Raw genomic sequence first — 26,509 nt, 5'->3', positions numbered from 1 at the left:
AGTTTCTCTCGAGACCATTTCTTCTCGACATCCCTTGTAAAACAAATCCCCCCCCGTCATCGACATTAACTGTTTGTCCTTTTTAACAAATATAACAAAACCTACGTCTTACTACACGAGTTCGGCGATCTGGAAAGTCGCGGCAATTAATTCGACGCAGGATTCGGGGAATTTTTTCGATACGTCGAAACTACTGCTGCGACGTTCTATGCACGCAGAAGTGTTTCATGTTTCCTCTACCGAGTTCTGTTTAGTTACGAGAATTTTTCACACGATTTGTTTACTTATGTTCCGTTCAATTTTACAGATAGAAAGTAGCGGTCGTGAGAAAAGTGAAAGGTTAGGTTGTCAAACCGCGGTAAAAGTCAAATTTTTTTTAATTCAATAGCACGAACAGGTGGCGTGTTATTCCATAATAATAGCACGTCGACATCTCGAACGATATGCTTGAAACTGCTGTATCGAGGGATACAGTCGATATGGTAGAAAATACACGGAATTGCGTAGCGTACACGGATAAAACCGATGATATGTCACGATCAGCTGATCAGTTGGCGAGTCCTGCAACCGATTAAGTCCGTTGTTAAAAATATGAGGTTTTAGGCGGGTCTTTGGGGTTTACAAGTGGGAGATGCAGGAGAAATTGTGACGTCTTCGTTGCTAATCAGCCAATAGCATTAGAGTAAGGCTATCTTACTTTCACTTCCACAAAAAACGATACGCGACGATTTAGTCTGGTGCGAGCAGTCGGTAACGAATGAGCAGTTGATAATTGATCGAAGGGATAATTTCGGATACTCGATGAGTAAATTCAGTCATCTAGTCATTTTTTATAATTTTCATCCTATCTTTAGAGGAAAATAATAGCATTGGGGATTTCCCGATGAAAAGTAATATAAATTGGACTAACCTTAAGAGTAATCGCTTTTAAAAGCATCCTTGAAAATCCGGGAAATTGACGACTGATAGAACTACATTCTGATTTATGTCGTGTTTCAACTGAAAATTTTATCAATGAATTGGTAATGTTTTCATGAAGATAGGATGAAAAGTGGAGAAACTGAAATATTTTATATTGAATGTGATTCGTTGAAACGTCGTTGCTTGACGCCCTATGTCAATCTCGCTTGCTCTCGTTTTGTCTATTCTTTTCTTGTCGATGTCGGTCATAGTTCTCGATTGTTTTTAACCGGCAGAGTTTTCGTCACGTTCTGTGATTGCCACACAACACTTTTCCTGTTCTTTTATTATCGACAGCTGATTGGAAATCATTTGTCTAAACCATTTACCTACACCGCAATTTCCCCTCAAGCGGCAATAGTGTAGGACTGAAAAGCAGTGGGGGTGGTGTATCCGCCTATTTTCCGCTCATTTGGTGGGAGGATGACGTCGAAGCCTCATCTTTGCTTTACCGATCTGTAACTGTCAAGAGACACATCTTCGACGTGCTGCTCGCTGATATCGTCGGCGATATTTCTCACAGATGTGTACATAAGTAGTCCCATTACGCGATGGCATTTCTGGAGGTTAGTCTCATGTACTATTAAAAGGTTTTATACAATGCTTCTCACTTCTTGTATATAACCTCACTTTGAATGCTCTGACACGGTGAAACACGGTTTATTTTCCAGTGGAAGCGTTTCAATTTTTTCGACCTTAAGAAAGAAGTCGACGACGGAAAAGTCGCCCAGGCACTTGGTGTAAGTTACCCTTTGTTCAAATGATTCTCGGTTGTATAGGTTAAGGTATCGATGTGTTATGGTGTGTTCTGTTAATTAGGAAGCCCAAGTGACGGCAGCTACTAGCGGTAACGGGAATCTAGTGTTCGGGGATAACACGGGCAATGTGCATTTAGTAAACAGAAAGTACGACGTGACCACGTTCCGTGCTTACGAGATCACGTTAACGTTAGCACAGCAAGTTCAACATTCTACTTTCCTGTTTACCATTGGTGTTAGTACAGTAGTGAAATTATTGCAAGTTTATTTCAAAGATTTCTCTTATCTATGAGACATTTATTTATCTAGGAGGATGAGAAAGGTTGTAATCCTACTATAAAAGTGTGGAATTTAGCTAAATTGGACAAGCAGGGTAGTCCAACATGTGTTCGTATAAGTAGAGCCATACCTAGCTACAAAGCAGTTCCTGCAACTGCTCTGTGTGTGCATACTAATCTTACATTGATGGCTGTTGGTTTTGCAGATGGTTCTATTATGCTTTACAGGTAAATATAAATTAGGTAGGAATTGTATTCCCATTTTTTAAGAAGTTTTATAATGTAGAATCTTTGATTCTTAGAGGTGATTTAACAAGAGAAAGAAAGAACAAGATAAAGGTATTGAAAGATACCAATGATTCTATCACTGGTCTAGCAATAAGATCCACCAGCAAACAGAATCACCTATTTGTTGCTACACCAAACAGTGTTTTTCTGTACAATATTACTGTTAAGGATAAAGAATTTAAGTTCCCCTTGGATACTGATATGGGCTGTGAAAAAAACTGTAGCATTCTTGCAGACTCCATGCAAGATAACCATTTTATGATTGGTCGGAATGATGTAATAACATTAATAAAATTTCATTACAGAGCATTTAATAAATACTTGTTTGCTAATAAATTGGTGTTGTATTAGGCAATTTATTGTTATACACCAGATGGTAGAGGTCCTTGTTATGCGGTAAGGGGTCAGAAAATAATGTTAGAATGGTTCAGAAATTATTTAGTTATTATAGCTAAAGAGGCAGCTAATGATCCAAGAACAACAACCACCATTTCTGCAAAACCAAGGCAAGCTTTTACATATTTGTAATTAAACAAAATAATTACAGTGTACTCTTAAAGTGTATCTGTCTGCAGTACTATAGAACCAATACCTCCAGGAGTAGATAAACATATAATCACAGTTCTTGATATACAGAACAAGCTTACTGTTTTCTCTGCATCAACATTGTTTGTGCAAGCTGTTTTATCAGAATGGGGTGGATTTTTTATACTCAATGGTAACAGTAAACTATACCTCTTAGATGAGATAGATTTGCAAACGAAATTATTCTTACTCTTCAAAAAGAATTTGTACGATATATCTATAAGGTAGCTAATCAAATTTTTAATTAAAATTACAAGCAAAATTTCGACTGCCATTTAGTATTGTATTATTTTTAGAATAGCTAAAAATCAACAATACGATGCCGAGGGACTTGTCGATATATTTCGACAATACGGCGACCATTTGTACTCGAAAGGTGATCATAATGGAGCAATAGAGCAATATATTAAAACTATTGGGAAATTAGAACCATGGTACATAATTAGAAAATTTTTAGACTCACAACACATTGATAATCTAACAACTTATTTGGAAGCGTTACATAAAGCTGGACATGCAACGGAAGATCATACAACTTTGTTATTAAATTGTTATACCAAGCTCAATCATACCGATAAATTAAAAGAATTCATTATGGTAAACAATTAGTAACTTAGGTAGAATATTTATCGATCATTTGTATTACTCTTTCATGTTAAATAATAATTATAGACAAAAGATAGAGAGATCGATTTCGATGTTGAAATTGCGATAAAGGTTTGCCGCCTAGCGTCACCAGAAGACGCCTTGCTACTCGCGCAAAAACATGGTCGCCACGAATGGTATCTTCGTATTCAAATAGAAGACAAGCACGAGTATGAGAAAGCATTGGAATATATGGCAACTTTGGAGTTTGAAGAAGTATGTTCGCACAATCTTCAAATTCGGAACATTCTTTTAATTTTAAACAATTTTCCAGGCAGAATCTATCATGAAGAAATACGGTGATATTCTAATAAAAAATGTGCCAAATGAGTCGACACAATTTCTAAAAACTTTATGTACCAATTATAGACCTTCCAACAAACTACTTATAGATCAGGTAAAATTGAATGATCGATAGAAGAAAACAATATTATCTATTAATTTTAATCGTTTGTTTGATTCAGAAAACGATAGACGGGCTTATCGATAAAGCTAATCCAGAGGATTTTATTCACTTGTTTTTAAATAATTCAGAACATCTCGTAGAATTCTTAGAACATCTAGTGAATACAAATACCAAGTTAGTACGTCAATACAAATACTAAAAAAAAGAAATGTAATTTGTATTCTATAAGTTACACACTTTAACACACACACAGGTGGAGTACCCAGGTGTACAACACGTTGATAGAACATTATCTCCATGTTTGGTCAGCTTTGGACAGTGAAGCGAAAGCGGAATACGAACAGAGGATTATTCGACTATTGCAAAGTTCCGAGGCGTGTTACGACAAGGATCAGATATTAATCTTATGTTATCAACATAATTTCAGTCGCGGTCTGCTCTACCTTTACGAAAAAAGTGAATTGTACGTTGCAGTAGCTGATGCAATCAATATTACATTTTAAAATTTTGTTCCATCATTTATATCATTTTGCTAATAGGTACCAAGAAATATTGTGGTACCATTTACAAAATGGGAATAGCGAGCAAGTTTTAGCTACGTGCAAACGATTTGGCCATCAGGATCCGAATTTATGGGTCCAAGCTTTATGGAATGTCGCGAGAAACAAAGAAGCGCCTACTAAACTTCTCACTGACATATTAGCCAACATAGGTATATTTAAAATCGAATACAGTGCTTCTAATTATGTAGTATATTATATTACAAAGAGAAATTTATTCACAGCACAGGAAAGACTTTTATCGCCATTGATGGTAATTGATGCAATTTCTACTTCACTTTCCTGCACCTTGGGAGATGTGAGAACTTACTTGTACAATGTATTGCGAACAGAACATGAACAAACTCAAGCAGACATAGAATTAACTGAAAAGTATCGAGCAGACACGCAGAAAATGCGAGAACAGATAGAATCGATTAAAAATAGTACGATAATATTCCAAGGATCGCGTTGTAGTGCGTGTCAGGATCAATTAGAACTACCATCGGTACATTTTATGTGTCAACATTCGTATCACCAACGGTAAGCTTACATTCAACGTTACACTAAACATAGTGATATTTTATAAGGTATTTCAATGTGTCTATTACCGAAATAGATGTTTCCAAGACTTTTCGGAGAATGACAACGAGTGCCCAGCTTGTTTGCCAACTAACAAACAGTTTTTGGATATCATAAGAGCACAGGAACAAGCGAAAGATCTTGATGAAACATTTCACAGTTTGTTGGATCGAGCGGAAGATCCATTTTCATTGGTTGCTGATTACTTTGGCCGTGGTGTCTTTAAGAAGTTAACAGTGATCACTGATAAATCGTTGTCCTCGTCGTCGATGAAATTCGCGGAACCAAAATTGAATTATGGACCAGGGGCAGAAGCCAAACTTAGATTAGCAGAGGGAAAGAATACAACATTAGGTAGATAAAATTTTGCTCCGTTACAAGCGAAATTTATTACTCATTATTATAAGTCGTATATCTTATTTTAGTGAAACCAGAAACTCGTCGTCCTTATAATAATCTCCCTACTGCAGCAGATGATCGTCTGCGATCCTTTTCAAAACCAGATCAATCTTCATCATTGGAAGCAAATATTTCTGCTACAGGCAGCGGTATATCTAGCCCACGAGAAAACTTGAGAAAAACTTCACCGGTGCGTATAAGAGAGGCTCGTATTTTAAACAGTACAACGCCAAAATCGTCGCCGATCCAGAAATCTTTTGTCCCGCCAAAAACACCGACCGTGCCATCCAATCGAATTAAAATAGATGACTACAACGAATCGAAAAATCCATTTTTCAAAAAAGAAAGCGACGACAGTACTAACCCCTTTAAGAAAAATACTAATCCCTTTAACACAAGTACTAATCCCTTTGATGATGACGATTCTATTCCCTAAAAGGATAATAACGACAACAATTGCTATAACAAGAACTTGAACCCTTTTGGTAGACAAATGGCATTTATTGTATTCAGCTATTTCAATCACTAAACCTCATAAACAAATAGTAAGTGAATTACATATTATTAAATAACAAGAATCATAGAAACTTGTAAAGAAAGGCATCATAAACGTTATTGTCCCATATGAAATTGTAAATTCATTACATGAATCCAGCTTAACTTTCATCAGTGTAATCCTTGTAAAAGGATAAACCTTGTTATTTGACCTAATATTGTGAATTTTATATTATTACCTTGTACTATGAATTGTATATTATTTTTTCACTTTATATGTGCACCACACGTATTTTTGGTGCTTCGCGTAATTTGTAAAATAATACGATATATTCGGATCAAAAAATGAGACATATATATATGAAAAAATATGTCTATAAAATTAAACGTTTTCCAAATAGTACTTAATAAATAATAATGCATAAAAAATTTAAAATACGTACAGTTATGCATTATCTAAACGATACTTCCATTTACATATCTGATCACTTATTCTAAAGGGATTGGAAGTATCTACAATTTCTGGAGTTCGTGGTTTTGTGGAAACAGCAGTACAGTACTCTTCCGTAGGTGCAGGTGTAAAAAAGTCCGAGAGTACTGGTACAATATCCTTTTGCCGCGGCTCCGGATCCTTGCTACGTGTTAATCTGTTTGGTAATTGATTTTCATCTATGGACAGGTCCACTAAATTTTTGTAAATAGCTTCATCAAGGGGGAAATCTAAAGCAGTAGAAACCTAGAACAAAAAACATAAGAGGCTCCTGGTATTTTGATATACTTATAAGTTATCTTTCTTTTTACTACCTTTCCACTTATAACATTTTTATATGCAGCTGGTAGATGTTCAACGTCAGTTACAACTTTCTGCTTCTTGATTTCATTCAATTTATTAATTGTACACATAATTGAATTGTATTCTGGCCTTCCTAATATTTCTCCAGAGACAATTGATTTAACATGAGTGCTTTCATCAGTTTTTAAAATTTTTAAATCGTCTAATTTTGTATGTGATACTCCTGGACCAATGCAAGGCTTTATCTTAGAACCAATTATATCTCTTATCATAGTCTTTTTAACAGGTGAACTCTTAATTTTGACTGTAACTTTATGTTTATAACATGGCATAATACCAACAGCAGATTTAGAATTTACATTTTTTTTAGTTGTACCTGAAATAGATGTTTTATTTGCAACAATTGGCTTTTTTGTACTAGTACCAGCAGAACAAATTCTAGCTTTATGTTTTAAAATGTCTGCATCTGAACATTTTATAGTTGCAGTTTTAATCCCTTTTTTAACAATTACTGCATCATTTTCTTTCCCTTTTTTACTTTTTGTAGAATCCCTCTTTAAGGGATTAGTTGTAACATAATTTTTTGGCTTTAGAATTTTGTGTACATTTTCACTTTGCTTAATAGAAGAAGCTGTAGGAACTGTTATATCATCATTTATAGACTTAGCAGAAGTTTGAGGTGTATCAATTTCTTTGACATTCTTTTTAATATTCTGAATATTATTAGCATCATTCAAAGGTATATGATTCTCTGTTTTCACAGAGTTTTTATTTAAAGAAGATGAAGATTGAATTGTACAAGTTGGGAGTGTATTAGCACATAATGTTGATGAATTCGCATTTTGTGTATTATCAATAACTTTCGAATCTTTGTCTTCACAATTTGCACGTGTTCCCTTTAAGTTTACTAATCTAACAGGTTTAACTAGTGCTACGATACTTGTAATTCTTGGTGTACTCGATTGTTTGACATTTTTCTGATCGTTCGAATTTTTTAATCCCCCCGTTACCAGTTCTTCAGCATCAGTTTGGGAAAATCTAACTTTCGGTCTCGCAACAAATTTCTTATTCTCAGACATTGTGCAAAAATATAAAAATTTAAGAAACTTGGTTCATGGGAATTTCTATTTCAAAGTTGGATAATAAAGCGATCATCCAAATTGCCACAACATAACCTTCAACGACCGAATGTTTCCAACACTGCCAAATGATTGTCAACATCACCAATCTGGTAATAAAACCATAACGTTTTTCCTTTGGGACTACCCGATTTCAAATGTTTCACGATATTCATTTGTATATACAGGTTAGTCGGTGAAAAGCCAACGCACTTACCGTGCTCATTGTTGAAACTGTAATTTGTTTGACAATTAGCTTAAGACGGTTGCAAATGTTTAGTTACGATTAATAATATTTATAATGGAAAATGTATCACATGAGAATATGGAGTCTTTCGAGGTAATGTATTCCGGATTATTTCATATTTTTAGTTGTGAAATTATTGCTGGTATGGAAGGTTAGAACATTCTAAATTATTATAACCTTTTTTAACTATTTATAAAACCATTTACGTTTTGTAACAGAATCCTGATTTGCTGCCACTTGAAAATCTAAAACTAAAAATTAAAACGGACGGCGTTGTTAAAATTGTCGATGCTTTGGTATGTATATGAATAACAATATGTTTTTAAATATATCAGTTAATCCTTGTAGATTTTAAAACAAATTACTTTTATATTAATTTTTTTAGAGTAAAACGTGGGCAAGTGATCGTTATTTTTTACATTATGAAGCTCCTTCATTATATACTGATGATGGTAATGAAATTGTGGGAGCAAAAGAACATTGGATGGCAGTTGTCAATTATATGATTAATGACTTTAGATGGTTACTTAGTCTTCCATTTTATAGGTAAGCACAATTTATAGTGTTAACATCATTAGAAATATATATTGATTCTTATATGAGAGCATAGAAAGTTATCCATTTGTAATAATAAAAATATCAGAAGCTGTACATACATTCATTGTATGTTCTTTTATATATTATGTATCTTTATTATTGCATATTCTTTATTCAGATTCTGGTCGAACATTATATTCAATGCCTCGATACTAGATGCATTGGTATCCTTTCTACAAGAAGCACCACCATTTTATGCTTTAGAAAATTTTGCAACCTGTCCAGAAATGCTGAAACTTCTAGACACACTAAGTCACTATGTACTTGTGGTTTTTACACGACTTATTACAAACAAGGAAAGTCCCGAAGAATTTATGAGCCAACCATTTTTTGGAAATTTATTATATGAGAACTACATATTCACAGTACCAATTATCTTTGATCTCTGTCAACTTTATGGCAGAGAAAATGAGAAAATAATGAAGAAAATTTTAAATTGTTTATTTACATTAGAACCACAGTATAATAATGATCTTGAAAAAGCTGTTCCTTGTATGATAGAGGTGATGTATAAATTTATGCAAAATGATCAATATCTTATTAGAATAGAATTAAATATAAGCTCTTAAAATAAGCTCTAAATTTAGGCTCTTGAAAATGTTGAAAGAAGGTTTGATAATTGCCCCACTCGATATTCTAATGAAGCAGTTTCACTGTCAGAACGTGATACTGGCACTATCAAACTTACATTATTCAATTTGGAAGACATGATACTATATGTACTAGATATATCATCAACAATTACTGTATTCTTAAAAAATTATTCTTCTGCTGTGAATATGTTTCATAGAGAGGATTTTATGAGCAAGTAAGTAATTAAACTTGGGCGCTTTTTCGTTTTAATTGCCTTTAATAAGTTATTTTATTGTTTTTATTTTTATTAGAATTGTTTTAATATACGAGAGCACAATACCTGAGATGTATAAAACATTAGATAAGTTAGCATACAATGATACAAACATGCCGAAATATATGGAACTGAAGCATCGCTTGGATGTAACTAGAATCGAGATTTTAAATTTGTTTCGTATTATCCTATACGAACCAATATTGAACATTCAAGAAAATTTGTAAGTTTACAAGTATTTTAATTAGTAAATCTATCATGTGTTATAACCAAAGTATATAACATATGAATATAATTATAACGTTATTGCTAGAAGTACGATAAAGGAAGCGGAGATAAAGGAGCGGGTGGATGAATATTTTAATTTATTAACCATTGCAATTGCTGAAAAAGAATTCATTACAGATTATGATCAATTTTATCCTGTTGAAACAGACATGAGGGTATTGCTGAATATTTGTCCTGAAATGTATCCTTTCTTCACCATGACGCTGTTATATTTATTATCATTAAAAACTTAATATATCAACGGTATTTTTATACTTAACAAATATATAGTGATATGATAAAATGCAATTACATATTACAATCAATGGGTGCAAATATTGGCAAACCTAGTGCTTCATCTGCTAGTTTTTCTGATGACGTGAACGTAAGTAAAGTAATTCTGCATTTTGATGTAATTTTTGTAGAACATTTTTTTTCCATAGGAACCTGTGGCTGGACCTAGCGGTATTTCGAGTCGAACAACATTCGAAGATACAAATTCGTCAGAAACGAAAGGAACATCTACAATGAAGAATTCTGTCGATAGCGTTAGCATAATTTCCGATATGTTATGTATTCAAGATAAACATTTTATTGAGGTAACTATTTCTGTATAAAAAAGTTAATGTTTGTTTAACCATATTGACAAAATTTCTCATTTATAGATGTGTTTGGAGTATTATAATAACAATAGTACGGCTGTGATTGATGCCATAATAGGAGACACATTGCCGCCTAAATTGAAAAAATTAAAAGACTTAGGATCTTCGGAAATGTCTAGTACACCACCAGCTTACGCAGTACGTACAGTATTACTATTCTTTCTCTCGTGAATATGTGTTAGGCACTGTAATCGCGAATTTTTGCCATTCTTCTAGGAGACTTCAGTAAATCAGAATTTAACTGGTAGTATTAGAAGACTAAACATACTTGATAATGACGGCGATGTTCACGTTAAACCTCGCGAAGTCATCGAAGTACCTAAAGATTACATTATTCAAAAGTAAGTATGTAACAAGAATGATCATTCGTAGACGTAACGCATAAAAAAAATATTTTATTATAAATAACAGCCATGTTTGATAATATTTATAAAATCATACTATTTTAGAGTATCTAATAATACTACTACAACATATAACATAATTAAAATAAAACTTTTTATAGTTACAGCCTTGTGGATGTTTACGAAGATGAGTATGACGATACGTACGAGGATGAATGTGACGATACGTTACACGATCGCGGCGTACGCTATAATACAGAGGATCTTCCGAGTGCGTTTGATCCAGAACGTTCTACTATACCAAGAGTTCGTATTCATGTAAAATACATTTTGAAAATTTTAACGTTCTTCAGTACATAAAAATTAACAAATGATAATTTCAGTTTTATTACGGAAGGAAAGCTGACTCGGAGTCAGAGGACGAAAATGTAGGGGACGAAAATACAGAGTCCGAACAGAATAAAAAAGATCATTTTGTAGAAAATCCAGCAGATGTGCGTGCTAGAGCTGAACAACGAAGGCAAGCAATGCGAGGCCGTAAAGGTGGTGCACCACCAAATGTGATAGGTACATTTGTCAGTTTGTATAAAAAACATTCGATATAATATAATGATTAAAGTTGAAAGTGACATCAGCAATGCACCATTGAAATAATTTTTCTTTTTACGTACAGGAAAACAAAAGGGTCGAGGGCAAGATAAAAGTGTTTTGCAAAGTAGGCAGCAGAAAAACACGGACAAAGCGAAACGAGCTAATCACAATCGTCGTTCCGGTTCACAGTGGAAACGAAATCAGGGAATGATTCCATCTTAAGTGTACCTATACTTTTACAATATCAATGTAAATACTGCCATCGGATAAATACATTCTTACATATGTTAACTCCATAGAATTCGGTTCCTTCGATGTTTAAATTGTTATAACTGTCGAAATATTTGGCTCAGAAATTTTTGTGACTGTTAGTGATCTTTGACAATAGTGAGAGCTTTTATTCTGTTCATTTGATCAGCCACTTCCTGTTGGTATTCATTTTCTGGTACCATCGTACTGGACGGCGATCCAGAAGCATTCGAATCTCGTAACAACTGTCTAAATAAGTGCATCGCACTACCGTAGTATTCTAATTGTATCATGATCAATGCGTGTATGCTAGGCTTAATGTATTCCAATCTCTTGTCGAAAAACATGGGTAGATCAGCAAGTAATTGAGCATGAACTGTCTTCAAATCTTTAGCGGCCGCTTCTTCTGTCCTGCGTTCTCTTTCTAACTTCGCGATATGACTAGCAGTCCTGTCTTTTTTCTCTTGCAATTTTTTAACACTTTTATGACAGCTTTTCCAAGTTGTCACCAAGTCTTCACGTTTTATTATTGCTTCAGCTATCAGAGTAAATATATCTCGCAATTTTTTTAAAGGTTCTATGAATGTTTTCTGATAAAGAGCAGTCATGTTTTGCATTGTTTCCACGACCTGTTACACACAGAAAAATTTGTATTACACCTTTTTATATTGTATGAAAATAATTTACCAACTCACACCTGTACTGTAACTGAATGATAGTCCTCCACCACAGTTCTGAATTCATCACTGATATGTACCAAACCACAAGTTGTAAGATTAGTTGTCAATTTTTTATCTGCTTTGGCCAGGTTCACTACAGCTTCTATATATTTTTTCATTTCCTTTGTTAATTTTCTGATAGTATCCTCAACACTTAAAAAGTAATTGACAAATTTTTTAGTATGGACCTTACCTTATCATGCATTTAAATAACAAGTAATTGGTATGCACAATACATACTAAATGAGTCCTTGAACAGCCTCATCTAATACTCTGTCTTCTGTGTGAGATAACAGAGGCTGTGCTGGTGTTGGTTTTTGTATTAAATGATTTTTTTTTAAAGGATTCCTGTACATATTGCCATATTATTCGGAAGTACGTCGCGTTAACCTCTCAGATCAATACATAATTATTATCAAAGTGATTTACTTACCACGCCATGTTATCACCGTAATTTAAAGACTGTCTCACTGCTTGAAATTTTTACGCGTAAGTAAATTATTACGACTATTATTTAAGAAAACATTACAGTGAGGTACACTACATTTCGAAATTTGTATCACTACTATCTCGAATCGTATAGATAAGACTGAAGATAAGACCATTTACATGATTTCATTGTAATATATTCGATGTACTAATTCCTCTAATAAATATTTAAGTATGCCATATGTACTTTCAAGAAAGTTTCATTGCATGTTAACCTGAAGAGTTTAAATTCGACGTAATACTTTCCTAACCTCCATTCACTTCGATTATAATATCAGTTATATTTTTAAACAAAATGCAATTATAATATACAGCTGTGAAATGCACAATATGTTTATAGTCAATTTCATGTTTTACTTTTCTTTTAAATAGGTATTCAGTAACAATAAAAATGCATTTTTTTATACTAGAACGTTTATTCGATTTTTTTTATTCAAAGATATTTTACAATTAAAATACTATAAGTATAATAAATTTCAGTACTGCTTAAATTATTTTAAACCTATACTTCAAATATACAAAATTAATTAATGCTTAATGGTCTATTATAATTAATTCATCTATGCCCCAATCTTCATAGCTGTTATCAGGTAAGTAACGCCGAATTATGATTGGAATTTTTCTCTGTTTTAATTCTTTCATTGCAATTTGCAGTGGATCTGTTTCTCCCTCCAATTCCACCATCACTGGAGCACACATAGCTATTTGTAACGCTCTGGTCCCTAATACTCTTGCTCTTTCATACCTATAAATGTATAATTAAAATAACAAATTCTCCTCGTTCGAAGATTAGTAATTATTGACAATAATTTTTGCACCAGAGTCCTACTTTGTCATATATCTTGTTGTAATTCTTTTAGATCTTTGTACTCCCCCGGTAGCTTCACCAGCTGCTAACAATTCTATATTTTCTCCATCTTCTTCCTGAGGTTCCAGTTCAATATTATCATCATCGTCAACATCGTCAAAATCATCTGCTACCCTTTAAACAATGAAATTCAGCGATGTTATACGCTTTTAACGTCTACACAGATAACTCCTTAAATATTACGATTAGTTTAATAAATTACTTACTCGTCTCCATCGAAATCATCATCTGCCATTTTTTGTAATTAAGCAGATACTATTGGTGCAATTTTATTTTTAACTCTTAATACAAATACTTGTTTCGCAACGTGCCGCGAGCAACAATCAACATGCGACATATCACGCAACGAGTACCCAACAAATGATTCGACGCTGCCATCATTTTCATCCTAAAATTCCTAGGATAGAGTGAGGAGGTAAGTTGTTCGTGATTTCGAAAATATTGTAACAAAGAAATGTTCGATTATTACAATGTATCCACATTAAATAAAGTTAAATTATATCATATTTTAATACATTATATTACATTATATTCTATCATATCGTATTAAAAATTATGCGAAGAATTTATAAGTTTTAGTTATACATTAGACGTAATAGTTAGCAGAATTATTTCCATAAATGGTTTGTATGTAGTAAAAATTACGTTGGCAGCCAAGCATAGTAGTGGACGAATGAGTAAGAGAAGGAAAGAAATGGAGGTGAGACAAGGACAGAAAAACGGCGGGTGAAAGTAGCGCCATCTCGCGGTTGGTGACGCGAATTACGATTTTTCAATAGGAAAACATAATATAAACAGAGGTATTAGACAAGGAACGCACTAGTGTGCGACAAGGATAGAGAGAGAACGTTTCCTATTGGCTAGCGGGCCGGTAGACTCGTTCTTCCAGGGCCTCAATCAAGTCGGTCGGTGAAAAGTCATTAATAACTCATTAATTACGATGATTCTGTGAACTTTTAGAATTGAAGAATGAAGAGGGGACCTTCAGCAACTTTCACATATACTTTTTAGTTCTCTAGACCCTCCCAATAATTAGTTATTAATAATTTTAGTATGTGATGTCGGGAACGATACCGCATACCGTCAAGTATCTTTCCGGTTTTTCAATAATTTCATAGCTTTCTACTAAATTCCCATGCAAATAACTATATGCGTTTGAAAGGCAGGTCCTTTAGCTACATTCTTTTCTAATTTTTATTAACATATCCAGTTTAGTTTAGAAGTTATTAAGCATTATGTCAGAGTGTTCCACATACATCGTACGTGAGTATAGTTAACTGTCATAAACAATTGCTAATATCTAATAAACCACACGACTTAGAGTTACAAAACTAATTGAAGAATATAGACAAAGTTCCATTCTACATTCTTCATGTCTTAAAGTGCATAATCAGTTACGCATATCGACAGAAATAACGAAAATATGTTACCCTTGAATACGACGCCTGTAATACTCAACCAAAGAATATTTAATAACTCCTAAACTAAACCGAATATGTTAATAAAAATTATAAAAGAATGTAGCTAAAGGAGTTGCCTTTCAGGTGCATCTAGTTATTTGCATGAGAATTTAGTAGAAAGCTATGAAATTATTGAAAAACCGGCAAAATACTTGACGGTACGCGGTACCGTTCCCGACATCACGTACTAAAAATATTAATAACTAATTATTGAGAGGGTCTAGAGAACTAAAAAGTATATGTGAAAGTTGCTGAAGGTCCCCTCTTCATTCTTCAATTCTAAAAGTTCACAGAATCATCGTAATTAATGAGTTATTAATGACTTTTCACCGACCGACTTGATTTAGACCGTGATTGGTGGAGCTTCGGGCCCGTCAACCAATAGGAACCGTTCTCTCTCTGTCCTTGTTGCACACTAGTGCGTTCCTTGTCTAATACCTCTGTTTGCATTCTGTTATCCTATTGAAAAGTCGTAGTTCGTGTCTCCTAACGCGAGATGGCGGTAGCCTCGCCCCGCCACTTTTTCTGTCCTTGTCTAACCCCATACCTTTCCTTGTCTAACTCATTACTCTAATGCTATCCTTGTCTACCGCTGTTCCTTTCCTTGTCTAACTCATTACTCTAATACTATCCTTGTCTAACGCTATTCCTTTCCTTGTCTAACACACAGTACTGTTACTATTTTTATCTATCCCTATTCCTTTCCTTGTTTTACTCATGTAACATTGAGAGAATCGTCCGAAATGAAATATTATCAGGTTGGTTGATTTTTAACATAGAAATTCTTCGTATTATTCGCTTTTAATAATAGTTATTGTAAATTAGAGCATAAATTCATGTATAATATTTAGTAAGCAGTTTGAACTTGATACATATGGTAAAATTTTTAATGCTTGAATATTACCAATGTGTAGATAATAAACTAAAGTTTCTGGCTTACTTTCAGATACTTTAATTATAGAATAATTAATGTTTCCTGTTAAATAACAATTTACAAGGTTGTCCATAATTGTTGTTAGTCTTAGATAAAATTATTGTATGCTTTAATTTCATGAAACAGCTTCATATACTTCTATTTCATTGAATTAACCGTTGTATTCGGTAGATTAGGCAGAAATTGTTTATAATTTTTGTTAAAAATTGAAAAATTAATGTTCTTTGCGTATGAATTACAGATGGACCTTCCAGGACACCTCAGAAATCACAGAAAAGACTTGAACATCGGGGAAACTGAAGAAATGCAATTATATATGAATAAATCAATTATTTATTGTAAAATTATTGTTTAAAATGTATATTACAAAAGGTTACAATATACCAGTATTGTTTTACAGCATTTTACAGTCTATTTACTTCTCTCTTACACACCAAATCCCTTTCCTTTAGTAAAAAACCCATTGTTTAAACAATATTGCATTGCAAAATTGAATAAATCAATACCAGACGCTCCCAGGAATGCGTTTTCGTCGAAAAAATCGAAAAAATCCGGAAATTCTAGCGAAAACTGCGAAAATTAGAGAAAGTTTTCGAAAATCGCGCGAATATACTCGTTCGGTGCTAAGGTCCTCGAGAATTCCTGGAATTTACGTCATTTCTCGGAAATGACGAAATTTCCAAGAATTGACCAATGGGCCTTCGAAAATTTCGGTTCTCGAGAATTCCTGGAATTTGGTCACTTCCGAGAATCGAGTCACTTCCAGGAATCGACCTCCTGTCACATCATGTTCGCCTATTAGAAAGTCGACTTTTGGCCAAAGGGTTTTCGAAAATTTCAGTTCTGGAGAATTCCTGGAATTTTCCTTATTTCTCGGAAATGACGAAATTTCCAAGAATTGACCAATGGGCCTTCGAAAATTTCGGTTCTCGAGAATTCCTGGAATTTGGTCACTTCCGAGAATCGAGTCACTTCCAGGAATCGACCTCCTGTCGTATCATGTTCGCCTATTAGAAAGTCGACTTTTGGCCAAAGGGTCTTCGAAAATTTCAGTTCTGGAGAATTCCTGGAATTTACGTCATTTCTCGGAAATGACGAAATTTCCAAGAATTGACCAATGGGCCTTCGAAAATTTCGGTTCTCGAGAATTCCTGGAATTTACGTCATTTCTCGGAAATGACGAAATTTCCAAGAATCGAGGCGATTCCAAGAAGCGACCTCCTGTCACATCATATTCGCCTAGTACAAAGTCGCGATTTCCGATTTTCGAAAATTTTTCGCCGAAAATCGACTTTCTAATAGGCGAACATGATGTGACAGGAGGTCGATTCCTGGAAGTGACTCGATTCTCGGAAATGACCAAATTCCAGGAATTCTCGAGAACCGAAATTTTCGAAGGTTCATTGGTCAATTCCTGGAATCGCCTCGATTCTTGGAAATTTCGTCATTTCCGAGAAATGACGTAAATTCCAGGAATTCTCGAGGACTTTAGCACCGAACGAGTATATTCGCGCGATTTTCGAAAACTTTCTCTAATTTTCGCAGTTTTCGCTAGAATTTCCGGATTTTTTCGATTTTTTCGATGAAAACGCATTCCTAGGGGTGTCTGGCATTGATTTATTCAATTTTGCAACGGGAAATTGTTTAAACAATGGGTTTTTTGCAAAAGGAAATGCATTTGGAGTGCAAGGGAGCAATAAATAGACTGTAAAATGCTGTAAAACAATACCGGTATATTGTAACATCTTGTAAAATACATTTTAACAATAATTTAACAACAAATAATTGGTTTTTTCATAAACAATGGGTTTTTTGCGAAGGAAATGAATTTGGGGCGCAAGGGAGTAGTAAATAGACTGTAAAATGTTGTAAAACAATACTGGTATATTGTAACCTTTTGTAAAATACATTTTGTACAATAATTTTACTATAAATAATCGATTTATTAACAAATAATTGCATTTCTTCAGTTTTCCTGATGTTTAAGTCCTTTCCTTGATTTCTAGGGTGTCCCGGAACGTCCATCTGTAATTCATACGAAAAGAACATTTATTTTTCTAATTTTTAACAAAAGTTATAAACAATTTCTGCCTAATCTACCGAATACAACGGTTAATTCAATGAAATAGTAGTATACGAAGTAAGGGTTACAATATACCTTCTCGAGCGTTCCAAACTTCTGGAAATAGCTAGTAGTACCGGTCAATCGCCATACCACAATTCTTTAAGTCCCGAAGAATCCCGAAATTCGAAGATGCACGACGTAGAGACAGAGGATCCTTGAATCGCTTCTTGAACACATTCAAATCGTGCTGTGGAAAAATCCTGAATCAATAGGAACGTAGCCTTCGAATGCAGTGGTTAGACAAAGAGGGCAAAAAAATACCTGTGCCTTATCCTTCCCATAAGTCAGTCAACGACAGAGAAAAGCATCGATGACGTCAATGCTTTTTTTTAATTACAGGCTCCGCGACAGGATAACAGAACACGAACGAAAAAAACTCCCTAGCGTGCGAGAAAGACAGAGAGCAAACGTTTCCTATTGGCCTAGGGATAACTAAGCTCCGCCTCCCAGGCGGTGAATCACGCGGACCAAGGAAAAATCGTTAATAACTCGTTATCTACGGGGTATTGGCAAACTTTTAGTATCGAATAATAAAGTCTGAACCTTGAGCAACTTTTTCATACAGGTTTCGAGTGAATTTTCTCGTACGTTAATTAGATATCGAGAAATTATGCGCGGTGTGTCTGGAACGGTGCTACGCTTCTTTACGGTTTCGAGTGAATTTTCTAGCTTTAAACAAGCAGCTTAGACACTTTAATGCACGCATCGGAAAGCATGTTTCTTCAGCTACTCTCTAGCCTAAGTTTTACTAACATCGCGACTGTAGTTCACGCGTTATCCAACATTCTTCGAAAAGATTCTCCGCTCGTGTGCGAATACACGTGCATACCTAACTGTGACGAGCAATTTTTAATAATGTTTAATAAAGCACGAGATGTATTCGTTTCGAAATTATTGCAAAATATATACAGGGTAGCCCATAAGTCGTTTTAAACGTTTAAAAATTGAAGAACTTTTTCTCTACGTATTACAAATTTCTACAACTTCGTTTGTGAATTCCTGCAAATCTGTTTACTCTGTATTTATGTAACACTTGGACAGTTTATCCCGTGTTAGACTTGGGCAGAGCGTGAAATATTCAACTGTTCAACTCAAGAGAGACTCTTAGGAAGAAAGTTAGAAAGGGACGAGATATTATTACACGTATTCCGTGTTTTAAAAATGATCACACTATTGTAGTATCGGGGCCTCCATACCCAAATAGGAAACCTCGAAGGGAGAATATGGAGGGAGTGGTTGGCGTAGCGCGCAAAGCCTCTGCTTGCTAAACCTAAGGTCCCGGGTTCGATTCCCGTTGGGTCTGTTAGCACAATTTCAAAAAACAGAACACAGTGTTGTAGACTATTAACCAAATGAATTATTTTTAGAATATAAGCGGTGGCTAACTTGCTCGGGTGTCCGTCTCGCTCGACGACTATAATGAAAGTGTCCTAGACTGCGTTGCTCCTAAAAACAGTTAGGGCCTCCTAGTTCGACTGTCCGGGGAAAGGACTTAATGGCAGGAAAGGAGGTTTATGGCAACCTCAAGTACCCGCGCGTTTTCTCTTCCAGTGACCCAGGGTGACGAAGTCCAGGCCACCACTTCGCCGCCTAAATCTCTCGTTCCTTACAGGTCCCTCAATATTTCTCCCTAGGTTCCTACACTATTAAACTGAATTACCTATTAGAAAGATACTCTAAAATCTGCAATTTTTCACCGTAATTCGTAATTTTATCAGACTGTCAAAGGGTTTTGGCGCACGGCGTCACAATGTAAACGAAAAGTCACGCAACGGACGTGTGTCACTCGTCGGCGTCGATACCGATGGCTGTCCTCGGAAAGCGGAGAGGCACTTGAGGTCCGTTCCGAGGGCAGCCAGGGTCCTGACCGACGACCCGAAGGGGAGTCAACGGCCAAAAGTGACTCGAGCGACATGAAACATTTCGCCTGGTTTTCCGAATAAAGGATTTCAAGCGCGACCACGCGTACATTAATTCTCTCGTCTTCTACAGGTTAAACGATGCAAGGACTTGTCGACCGCTACACTCTGTACACACGCGACTGATTTATCCGACTTTTACACGACTTTTCGACAAATTGCCTTACAGGTTAAACGATGCAAGGACTTGTCGACCGCTACACTCTGTACACACGCGACTGATTTATCCAGTTTTACACGACTTTTCGACAAATTGCCTCGAAAATTCACTTAAATTGAATTACATCGCTAACGACAGACACAAGGTAAAGATACAAAGGCTGCTTTTTTTTTTTTGTTTGATTCAAGAATCTCTTATTCATCAAATATACATCAAATGGTGCATTATGTATTAGGGAGTCGCTTTGAGTAACAACATAAATCAACTATTCATTCGATTTCACTTGACTGCACTTTTTTAAAAAAATCAACACTCGTGATTCTCTGATAGATATATTCCTTTCTTGTTTCAACTTATTACATATCTTAAACTACATAGAGAAACGCTTTGTACTTAGAATAATGTTACATAGTAAACGCACTAAAACAATAAAAATTAGATCCTTAGGTGTGTATCTTCATTTATTTATTTTTTTTTTTCTCTTTTTTTTTTCTCTTTGGAATTTAAAACACGTTTTTATACTCTTCCTTCTTCCCCCCAAACAGAATGTTTGCGATTTTGAAGGTACAGGGCAGATTCTCCTATTTTCCATCTGTGTGTGTCTGTCTGTCTGTGTGTGTTCACTTCATTCCTCCTTCGTTCGCTTCTTTTCTCTTCATCCCCATTGAACAAAATCGCTCGCGAATCCAATTTGTTTTTCTTCTAATTCACCGACGCTCCGAAGATATCCTCTCGATAAACTCTCGGGTAAAGCTTTTGTACGACAGTTCGAAATCAGACCTAAAGCTTCGAATGAAAGAAAACCACCGACGGCGAGGAAAAAAGTTACAAACCGACGAAGAAAGGAAAAAACGCTCGAACCGAAGGTGGAAAGTTAAAAATGGCTGAAAAGAAGAGAAAAACACACGTACGTTACACAGAAACGTTATAGAGTTTCTAATATGCTTTAGAGACTCCCCTAATCTCATGTACAGTTCGAAAAGAATCTATAGAAACCATGGATATGTGCTATAACATAGTGCCACGCTTCGAATAACAAAAAAACATTTGCCTACTACTTTAAACTGACTTCATCCTAAATAATTCCAGTGCAACCACCGCGATATTTTTTTTTCCCAATTTACCTCGGATATTTCCTTTTTTTGTTCGTTTTTCTCGTCGTTATTTTAAAACAATCCGCTACTGTAACATTCGATTTGTATCACTATTGCGGTATAATACACGCGATTGAATATATTTACCAGTATACATGTACAATAGATACGAAAAGTATACTCATGTTTTTGTGTATTTTTCTTTTTTTTCTTTTTTCTTCTCTTCCTTTTCTTCCTCCCTTTTCCATTTTCTCCTCCGCGTTTCTTCGCCAATCGAGCACTGGATAATTTTTTCGCAGACGAGATTTTCTCCTTTTTCCTCCTATCCTACTTCGTACAGTTCAAGAAACAATTCGGCTATTTTTTTTTCTTCTTCTTCCAACGATTTCTCGCCTGACTCGTGTAAAAATTGTAATATATTTATTTATCAATTAATTGTCTTCCTCTTGATTCCATTCTTGTTTGGATAATTCGACCCACGCGATAAGAGCTTGGAAATAAATTGAAAAGAACGATAGTCACGTTATTTAGGAATTTCGATTCGACAGACCGAATGTTCAGGAAGAAGATCGATATTCTGGGCTCGATAAAGCTGTGTCGAGTTGTCAGCCAATAGCTTGCACGGCAAACAATTTTCATCCTCTCCTTCGAAGTGTTATATCCCTTTTTTTCTATTTTTTTGAAAAGTAGCAACTAAACCTAAATTTGTCTTCCCGTCGTCATTGTACTCAACTCGTTGCCTTCGAAACTATTGGCGTGAAACAGCGAGCACAGAAGAATTTCGAACGGAAGCAAAGACAAAAAAAAAACACGTATAATTCCGTCATCTCTGCCCCCCAACTTTACTATCCTTTATACTTCAAAATCGCCATTTCGACTTGTTCTTCTCGATAATATCGTGAAAAATAAATACGTCTCGCAAGATGATCGGTCGCGTTCACCGTAAAAGTCCCGAATTAGAACGGAAAAAACGTCATCTTCGATTCGTCGATTCTCTCCAAAATTAGTTTCCTCCCCTCGGCCAAAGTTGCCAGACAGCTGGCAACCGTTCTTACTCCTACGCGGCAAAACCCGATTTCTACAACTGCGCGACGTCGACGTTACGAGAAAACAGTTTCGATATCGCGAAACAACGTTTCGCAATCTCGCGTCTCTTATACACTGTCTCCGCGATTGTCACCGAAAAATTTCTCTCTCTCTTTCCTTTGATTTTCATTCGATTTTCACGCGACCGTCTTCAACCGCTGAACACGATCCGAAAGAACGATCCGAATCTACCCCCCAAGAGAATACGGGCGCTCCTTTTGTTACGATAATTATAAAACATGAACGTGATTGCCTGGTTTGAATTACGAAGAATGAACGTGATACACGCATTTGTCGCTGATTACAATTTACCGTTTAATTATTTCGTGTGAGACTAGTCCGGCGATTTCCGTTCACCCGCCTACAGTAGATCGTCCTTTTTTTTTCTTCTTCTTTCTTTCTTCTCTCAGTCTACAATGATCAGTGATTTTGTCGAGAAAGGTTTAAAAATCGCAGATCGGTTGTGCGTGTGTCTTAAACTTGCTCTCCTCGTCGTCGAATCTTTCTTCTTCTTGGAAAAAAATCACTGGTCAGAGGAAACGTTCGAACGATCAAACAGACACAATTCAACAATCAGTTTTACACTTCGTGGTGTATTTATCGTTTTATATATATTTCTGCGGTCACGTGTCTTTCGCCACGGTGTTTCGATAAAATCGAATTTCGGTTGTATTTTTTTTTTTTTGTTTTTTTTTGGCTTTTTCTTTTAAATTCGGGAAAATTCACTCAGCGCGTCAACTCGCGTTAGTTTCACGATAAGAATACGTATATACAATTAATCAGCATAATTGGTTTATGTCAGTCATTATTGAGCAGGACGTTATACTGATCCGACATTGTGCTATATATAATAATAAATAGTAATAGAGTAAGTAAGAATAACAAGAAGGAGAGAATAACAATTAAGCATAATAGAACGGAGAAAATGAAGGAGAGAATGAGCAAAACGGAAGTGAGACAGCGTTTTTCAAACGACGATCAAACTTTTTCTAGCAAGACGCTTTGTTCTTTTTTCAGCGCGATAGTTCTTCTCTTTTTCTTTTTTTTTTTTAACGTAACGCTATTTAACGCTGTTTTAAGTCTTTTTGTTCTTTTAAACATCGGTGTTAAACCCGTCGTCTATAATCTCGTTTCATAGGTATTCGAAACAAAGTTTCACACTTCGCTCTAAGCGTTGTGTCGAACCTAGGCGACGAAGTCTGGCACGGTTTAAACGAGGAACCGAGATATAAATTCAAGGCGAGAGAAAAACCAGGAGATACGCGAAAAATGGATACGTTCGATAAACTCCCGATCCTATCGACGCTTCGTTCGCAAAAAGGAAAGAAAGGAAATCGTCTATTTTCGTGCCTTACAAATATATACATAGGTACTCAGATTCCGCGGAAAATCAATTCGTCGCATGCAACAAACGAAAGTTATTGGAAAAGAAAGAACACAAAAAACCGAGGGGACAGATAATCCTTATTAGATCTACTATAAAATATATCGTATATTGTATATTATAGAGAGACAGAGATAGAGATAGAGAGAGGGAGAGACCCGCTTATCACGATGGAAGATCTCGCGTTCACGCGCCGTTATTTTCGGCGGGTCCTCGATTAATTAACCGATACAATCGATAATTAGAACGAAGCACACGCACAGAGTAACTAAAATCGTTTCCCCATTCTCACCCTCCCCTACTTCTTTTCTTCTTCTTCTTCTTCCCCCCAAAAACCCATTTTTTTCGGATTTTTCTACTATCTTTTTTCATTTTTTTTTTCTTCTCATTTTTTCCTCGTTTTTTATTCGTCTCCGTTTCACTTCAAAGGGTATCGACGACGACAAACACGTTTCGCTGGCAGATGCGACACACTTGCTCCGGAATAAAGTTTCCACGCCTCCGTGTTGCGTGTTTTGTTCAAGGTCGGTGTAATCCGGTTTTCGGTTGGAACCCACGAGGTTCGGGTCCGTGTTTCTCTCTCTTCCCCCAGCAAACGTTTTGTCCTCTTTTTGTTTTCTCTGTGTGTTTCTTTTTTTATGCTTTTTCGTTTTTCTTTTCTTTTCTATGTACTTGCGGCATATATTGTTGATTTTTCCTGCGTGCGTGTGTGTGTGTGTGTGTGTGTTTCTTCTTTCACGTTGAACGATATCCTCAGTCTCGACTTGTGTATGAGCAATACTTCCGGAGGCAGAAACCCGGGTGGGAGTTTCCGTCGAACAGCGGCCCCGGGCACCTCGAAAAAAGTCCAAAGGGGAGAGTAACATGAGAGATAGATAGATAGAGAGATAGAGAGTGTAGTGTGTTCTTCTGTCTCTTGGTGTGTTGTGATACCTACTAATCTCGATCGATAATTAATTATTATCTAAATGTAATAATATCTCTCGTGATAACGCGATTCTCGTAGTAATATCGTCTAAATTGTCCCCCTTTCGAGAAACGTCGCTTCTTTCTCTTTCTTCATCTGTACTTTTCTTCTTTTCTCCTTTTCCGCATTTCTTTCTTTTGCTTCAAATTTACCTCTTCTTCTTCTCATTTTGGTTTTAGCACGGGCCGAGTCTTACGTTGATCATCCGAGCTGAGAAGGCGTGAACAGTTAAACTTCAACCCGTCTTAATAAATCCCGTTCAGACTGAGGATGTTTCTTCTCCTTTCTTCTCCTTCCCTTGTTTTTTTTTTCTTTTTTCTTTTGTTTTGTTTACACACAGGAATCATTGTTGTATTAACGATTTACGTGTCAATTATATTTAAGTTATTATTATTTATAAATTTACTCGCATTGTAGTTCGTTAACAGGCCGTGGCTATACAGGGCCCACTACATTGATTTCTCATCCTGTGGCACGCGGTCTTCCGGAATATGTTACAGGTGTGTATGTGTGTGTAGGTGAGTGAGCGTAAAAACTGTTAAATTCTTACGCCATTTTCGTTTTCTTTCTGCGTGTGAGTGTGTGTGTCTGTGTGTTTATTTATTTATTTATATATAAGTACTTCCTACCGTACCGAGCGTTGTTATTTCGTTGCGCTTTCCTTGGTCTTTGTTTATTTTTTTTTTTTTTTTTTTATGGTCATCGAACTTCAGGCACGGATTATTGAAAAAAGTCTTCTGTGTCGTACAAGTACACTTTGTTCTCATATTTGTTGGTGATATTCTTTTTCATTCGTGAAAAACAAGCGTACGTACTGTACGAACGAACCTGTCCCCCATGGACCGCCAGTTTTATCACTAAGATATTTGTTCAACAGAGAGACGTTCAACGCTCTTTCACACCCTTTCGATTAATAATATTGACGCGGATGATGCACACACTGTAGAAAAAAATCGCCGCGGTATATTGACCAGCGGGGGACATGATTCGTTCGAACAGCCAAGGCCGACAGACTTTGAAGTTTGACGTATTCGACTAGGACCGGATCTTTCAGTCGTGCATTATCCTTTCCCTCTCGTTCTTTCTTTCCTCCACGAGTGACAATAGTATACTGTTCTACGTTGATCGTTCTTCCCGTAAAAAAAAAAAAACAAACACACGGATAGGTGTGTACTTTGTAGATCTCGCACGCGTAAAGAAATTCCGTTTCACAGGCAATATCTTTCTCGGAGGAATCTCGGAGTGAATAATCCTCGGTTACGATCGATTGAAATACACACAACCCTGATTCGTCTCTGATTCATCTCGAGATATACACGTGTAATTTTGTTCAATAAATTTTCAAGCTTCCACCGTCCCCGGTTCGTCGCATAATTTACCACCGTTCGAGACGCGTGAACCGTATCCAGTAGGACAAAGCCGGCGTCAGCTAGGTACGTCAAGGATCCGAGGACTCACCGACGCTCCAGTTATCAGAAGCAGAGTGTCACTGCGTTCTCAGACCCCTGAGACGAACCTAGCAGCAAACGCTCGCAAATCTTCTCTCCTCCTAGACACGACTTACACCGGGATACACACGAACGGTACTCCCTCTAACAATCTAAATCTCTACAAAGTGACACCTATATTTATCCTTTAACAATTGATCTTTCTA

General features: G+C 35.8%; 5 protein-coding genes across 5 annotated transcripts; 2 read left to right on the top strand and 3 right to left on the bottom strand.

Moving 5' to 3' along the window:
* Nucleotides 1-1,418: 1,418 nt before the first annotated feature.
* LOC108570623 (vacuolar protein sorting-associated protein 11 homolog) lies at nt 1,419-5,904 on the top strand. Its single transcript, XM_017932508.1, has 16 exons — nt 1,419-1,526; nt 1,632-1,700; nt 1,780-1,953; nt 2,028-2,224; nt 2,299-2,560; nt 2,636-2,790; nt 2,860-3,093; nt 3,166-3,466; nt 3,542-3,730; nt 3,789-3,911; nt 3,979-4,094; nt 4,174-4,383; nt 4,460-4,632; nt 4,705-5,002; nt 5,079-5,395; nt 5,467-5,904. The coding sequence occupies exons 1-16, from the start codon at nt 1,512-1,514 to the stop codon at nt 5,874-5,876; spliced, it is 3,243 nt and encodes a 1,080-aa protein (XP_017787997.1). The 5' UTR covers nt 1,419-1,511; the 3' UTR covers nt 5,877-5,904.
* Nucleotides 5,905-6,380: 476 nt separating this feature from the next.
* Nucleotides 6,381-7,821, bottom strand: LOC108570611. The gene is made up of 3 exons (XM_017932495.1): nt 7,040-7,821; nt 6,740-7,003; nt 6,381-6,671 (listed from the first exon to the last, which is right to left on the bottom strand). Exons 1-3 carry the CDS (start codon nt 7,805-7,807, stop codon nt 6,381-6,383), a joined length of 1,323 nt encoding a protein of 440 aa, XP_017787984.1. The 5' UTR covers nt 7,808-7,821.
* Nucleotides 7,822-7,888: 67 nt separating this feature from the next.
* On the top strand, nt 7,889-11,726 carry LOC108570620 (activating signal cointegrator 1 complex subunit 2). The gene is made up of 15 exons (XM_017932505.1): nt 7,889-7,959; nt 8,035-8,186; nt 8,312-8,389; nt 8,479-8,639; nt 8,809-9,193; nt 9,278-9,498; nt 9,575-9,760; nt 9,851-10,006; nt 10,096-10,189; nt 10,248-10,403; nt 10,470-10,604; nt 10,683-10,807; nt 10,972-11,116; nt 11,194-11,377; nt 11,484-11,726. The coding sequence occupies exons 2-15, from the start codon at nt 8,148-8,150 to the stop codon at nt 11,621-11,623; spliced, it is 2,205 nt and encodes a 734-aa protein (XP_017787994.1). The 5' UTR covers nt 7,889-7,959; nt 8,035-8,147; the 3' UTR covers nt 11,624-11,726.
* LOC108570621 (bridging integrator 3 homolog) lies at nt 11,690-12,943 on the bottom strand. Its single transcript, XM_017932506.1, has 4 exons — nt 12,803-12,943; nt 12,610-12,717; nt 12,348-12,522; nt 11,690-12,279 (listed from the first exon to the last, which is right to left on the bottom strand). The coding sequence occupies exons 1-4, from the start codon at nt 12,808-12,810 to the stop codon at nt 11,770-11,772; spliced, it is 801 nt and encodes a 266-aa protein (XP_017787995.1). The 5' UTR covers nt 12,811-12,943; the 3' UTR covers nt 11,690-11,769.
* Nucleotides 12,944-13,392: 449 nt separating this feature from the next.
* On the bottom strand, nt 13,393-14,067 carry LOC108570644 (DNA-directed RNA polymerases I, II, and III subunit RPABC2). Its single transcript, XM_017932533.1, has 3 exons — nt 13,933-14,067; nt 13,688-13,840; nt 13,393-13,603 (listed from the first exon to the last, which is right to left on the bottom strand). Exons 1-3 carry the CDS (start codon nt 13,959-13,961, stop codon nt 13,393-13,395), a joined length of 393 nt encoding a protein of 130 aa, XP_017788022.1. The 5' UTR covers nt 13,962-14,067.
* Between the last annotated feature and the right edge of the window lie 12,442 nt (nt 14,068-26,509).

This window comes from Habropoda laboriosa, unplaced genomic scaffold (genome assembly GCF_001263275.1).
Source record: "Habropoda laboriosa isolate 0110345459 unplaced genomic scaffold, ASM126327v1 scaffold101, whole genome shotgun sequence".
Taxonomy (NCBI): domain Eukaryota; kingdom Metazoa; phylum Arthropoda; class Insecta; order Hymenoptera; family Apidae; genus Habropoda; species Habropoda laboriosa.
The sequence above is the reverse complement of the archived record's forward strand: the minus strand, read 5'-3'. Positions and strand labels throughout refer to the sequence as shown.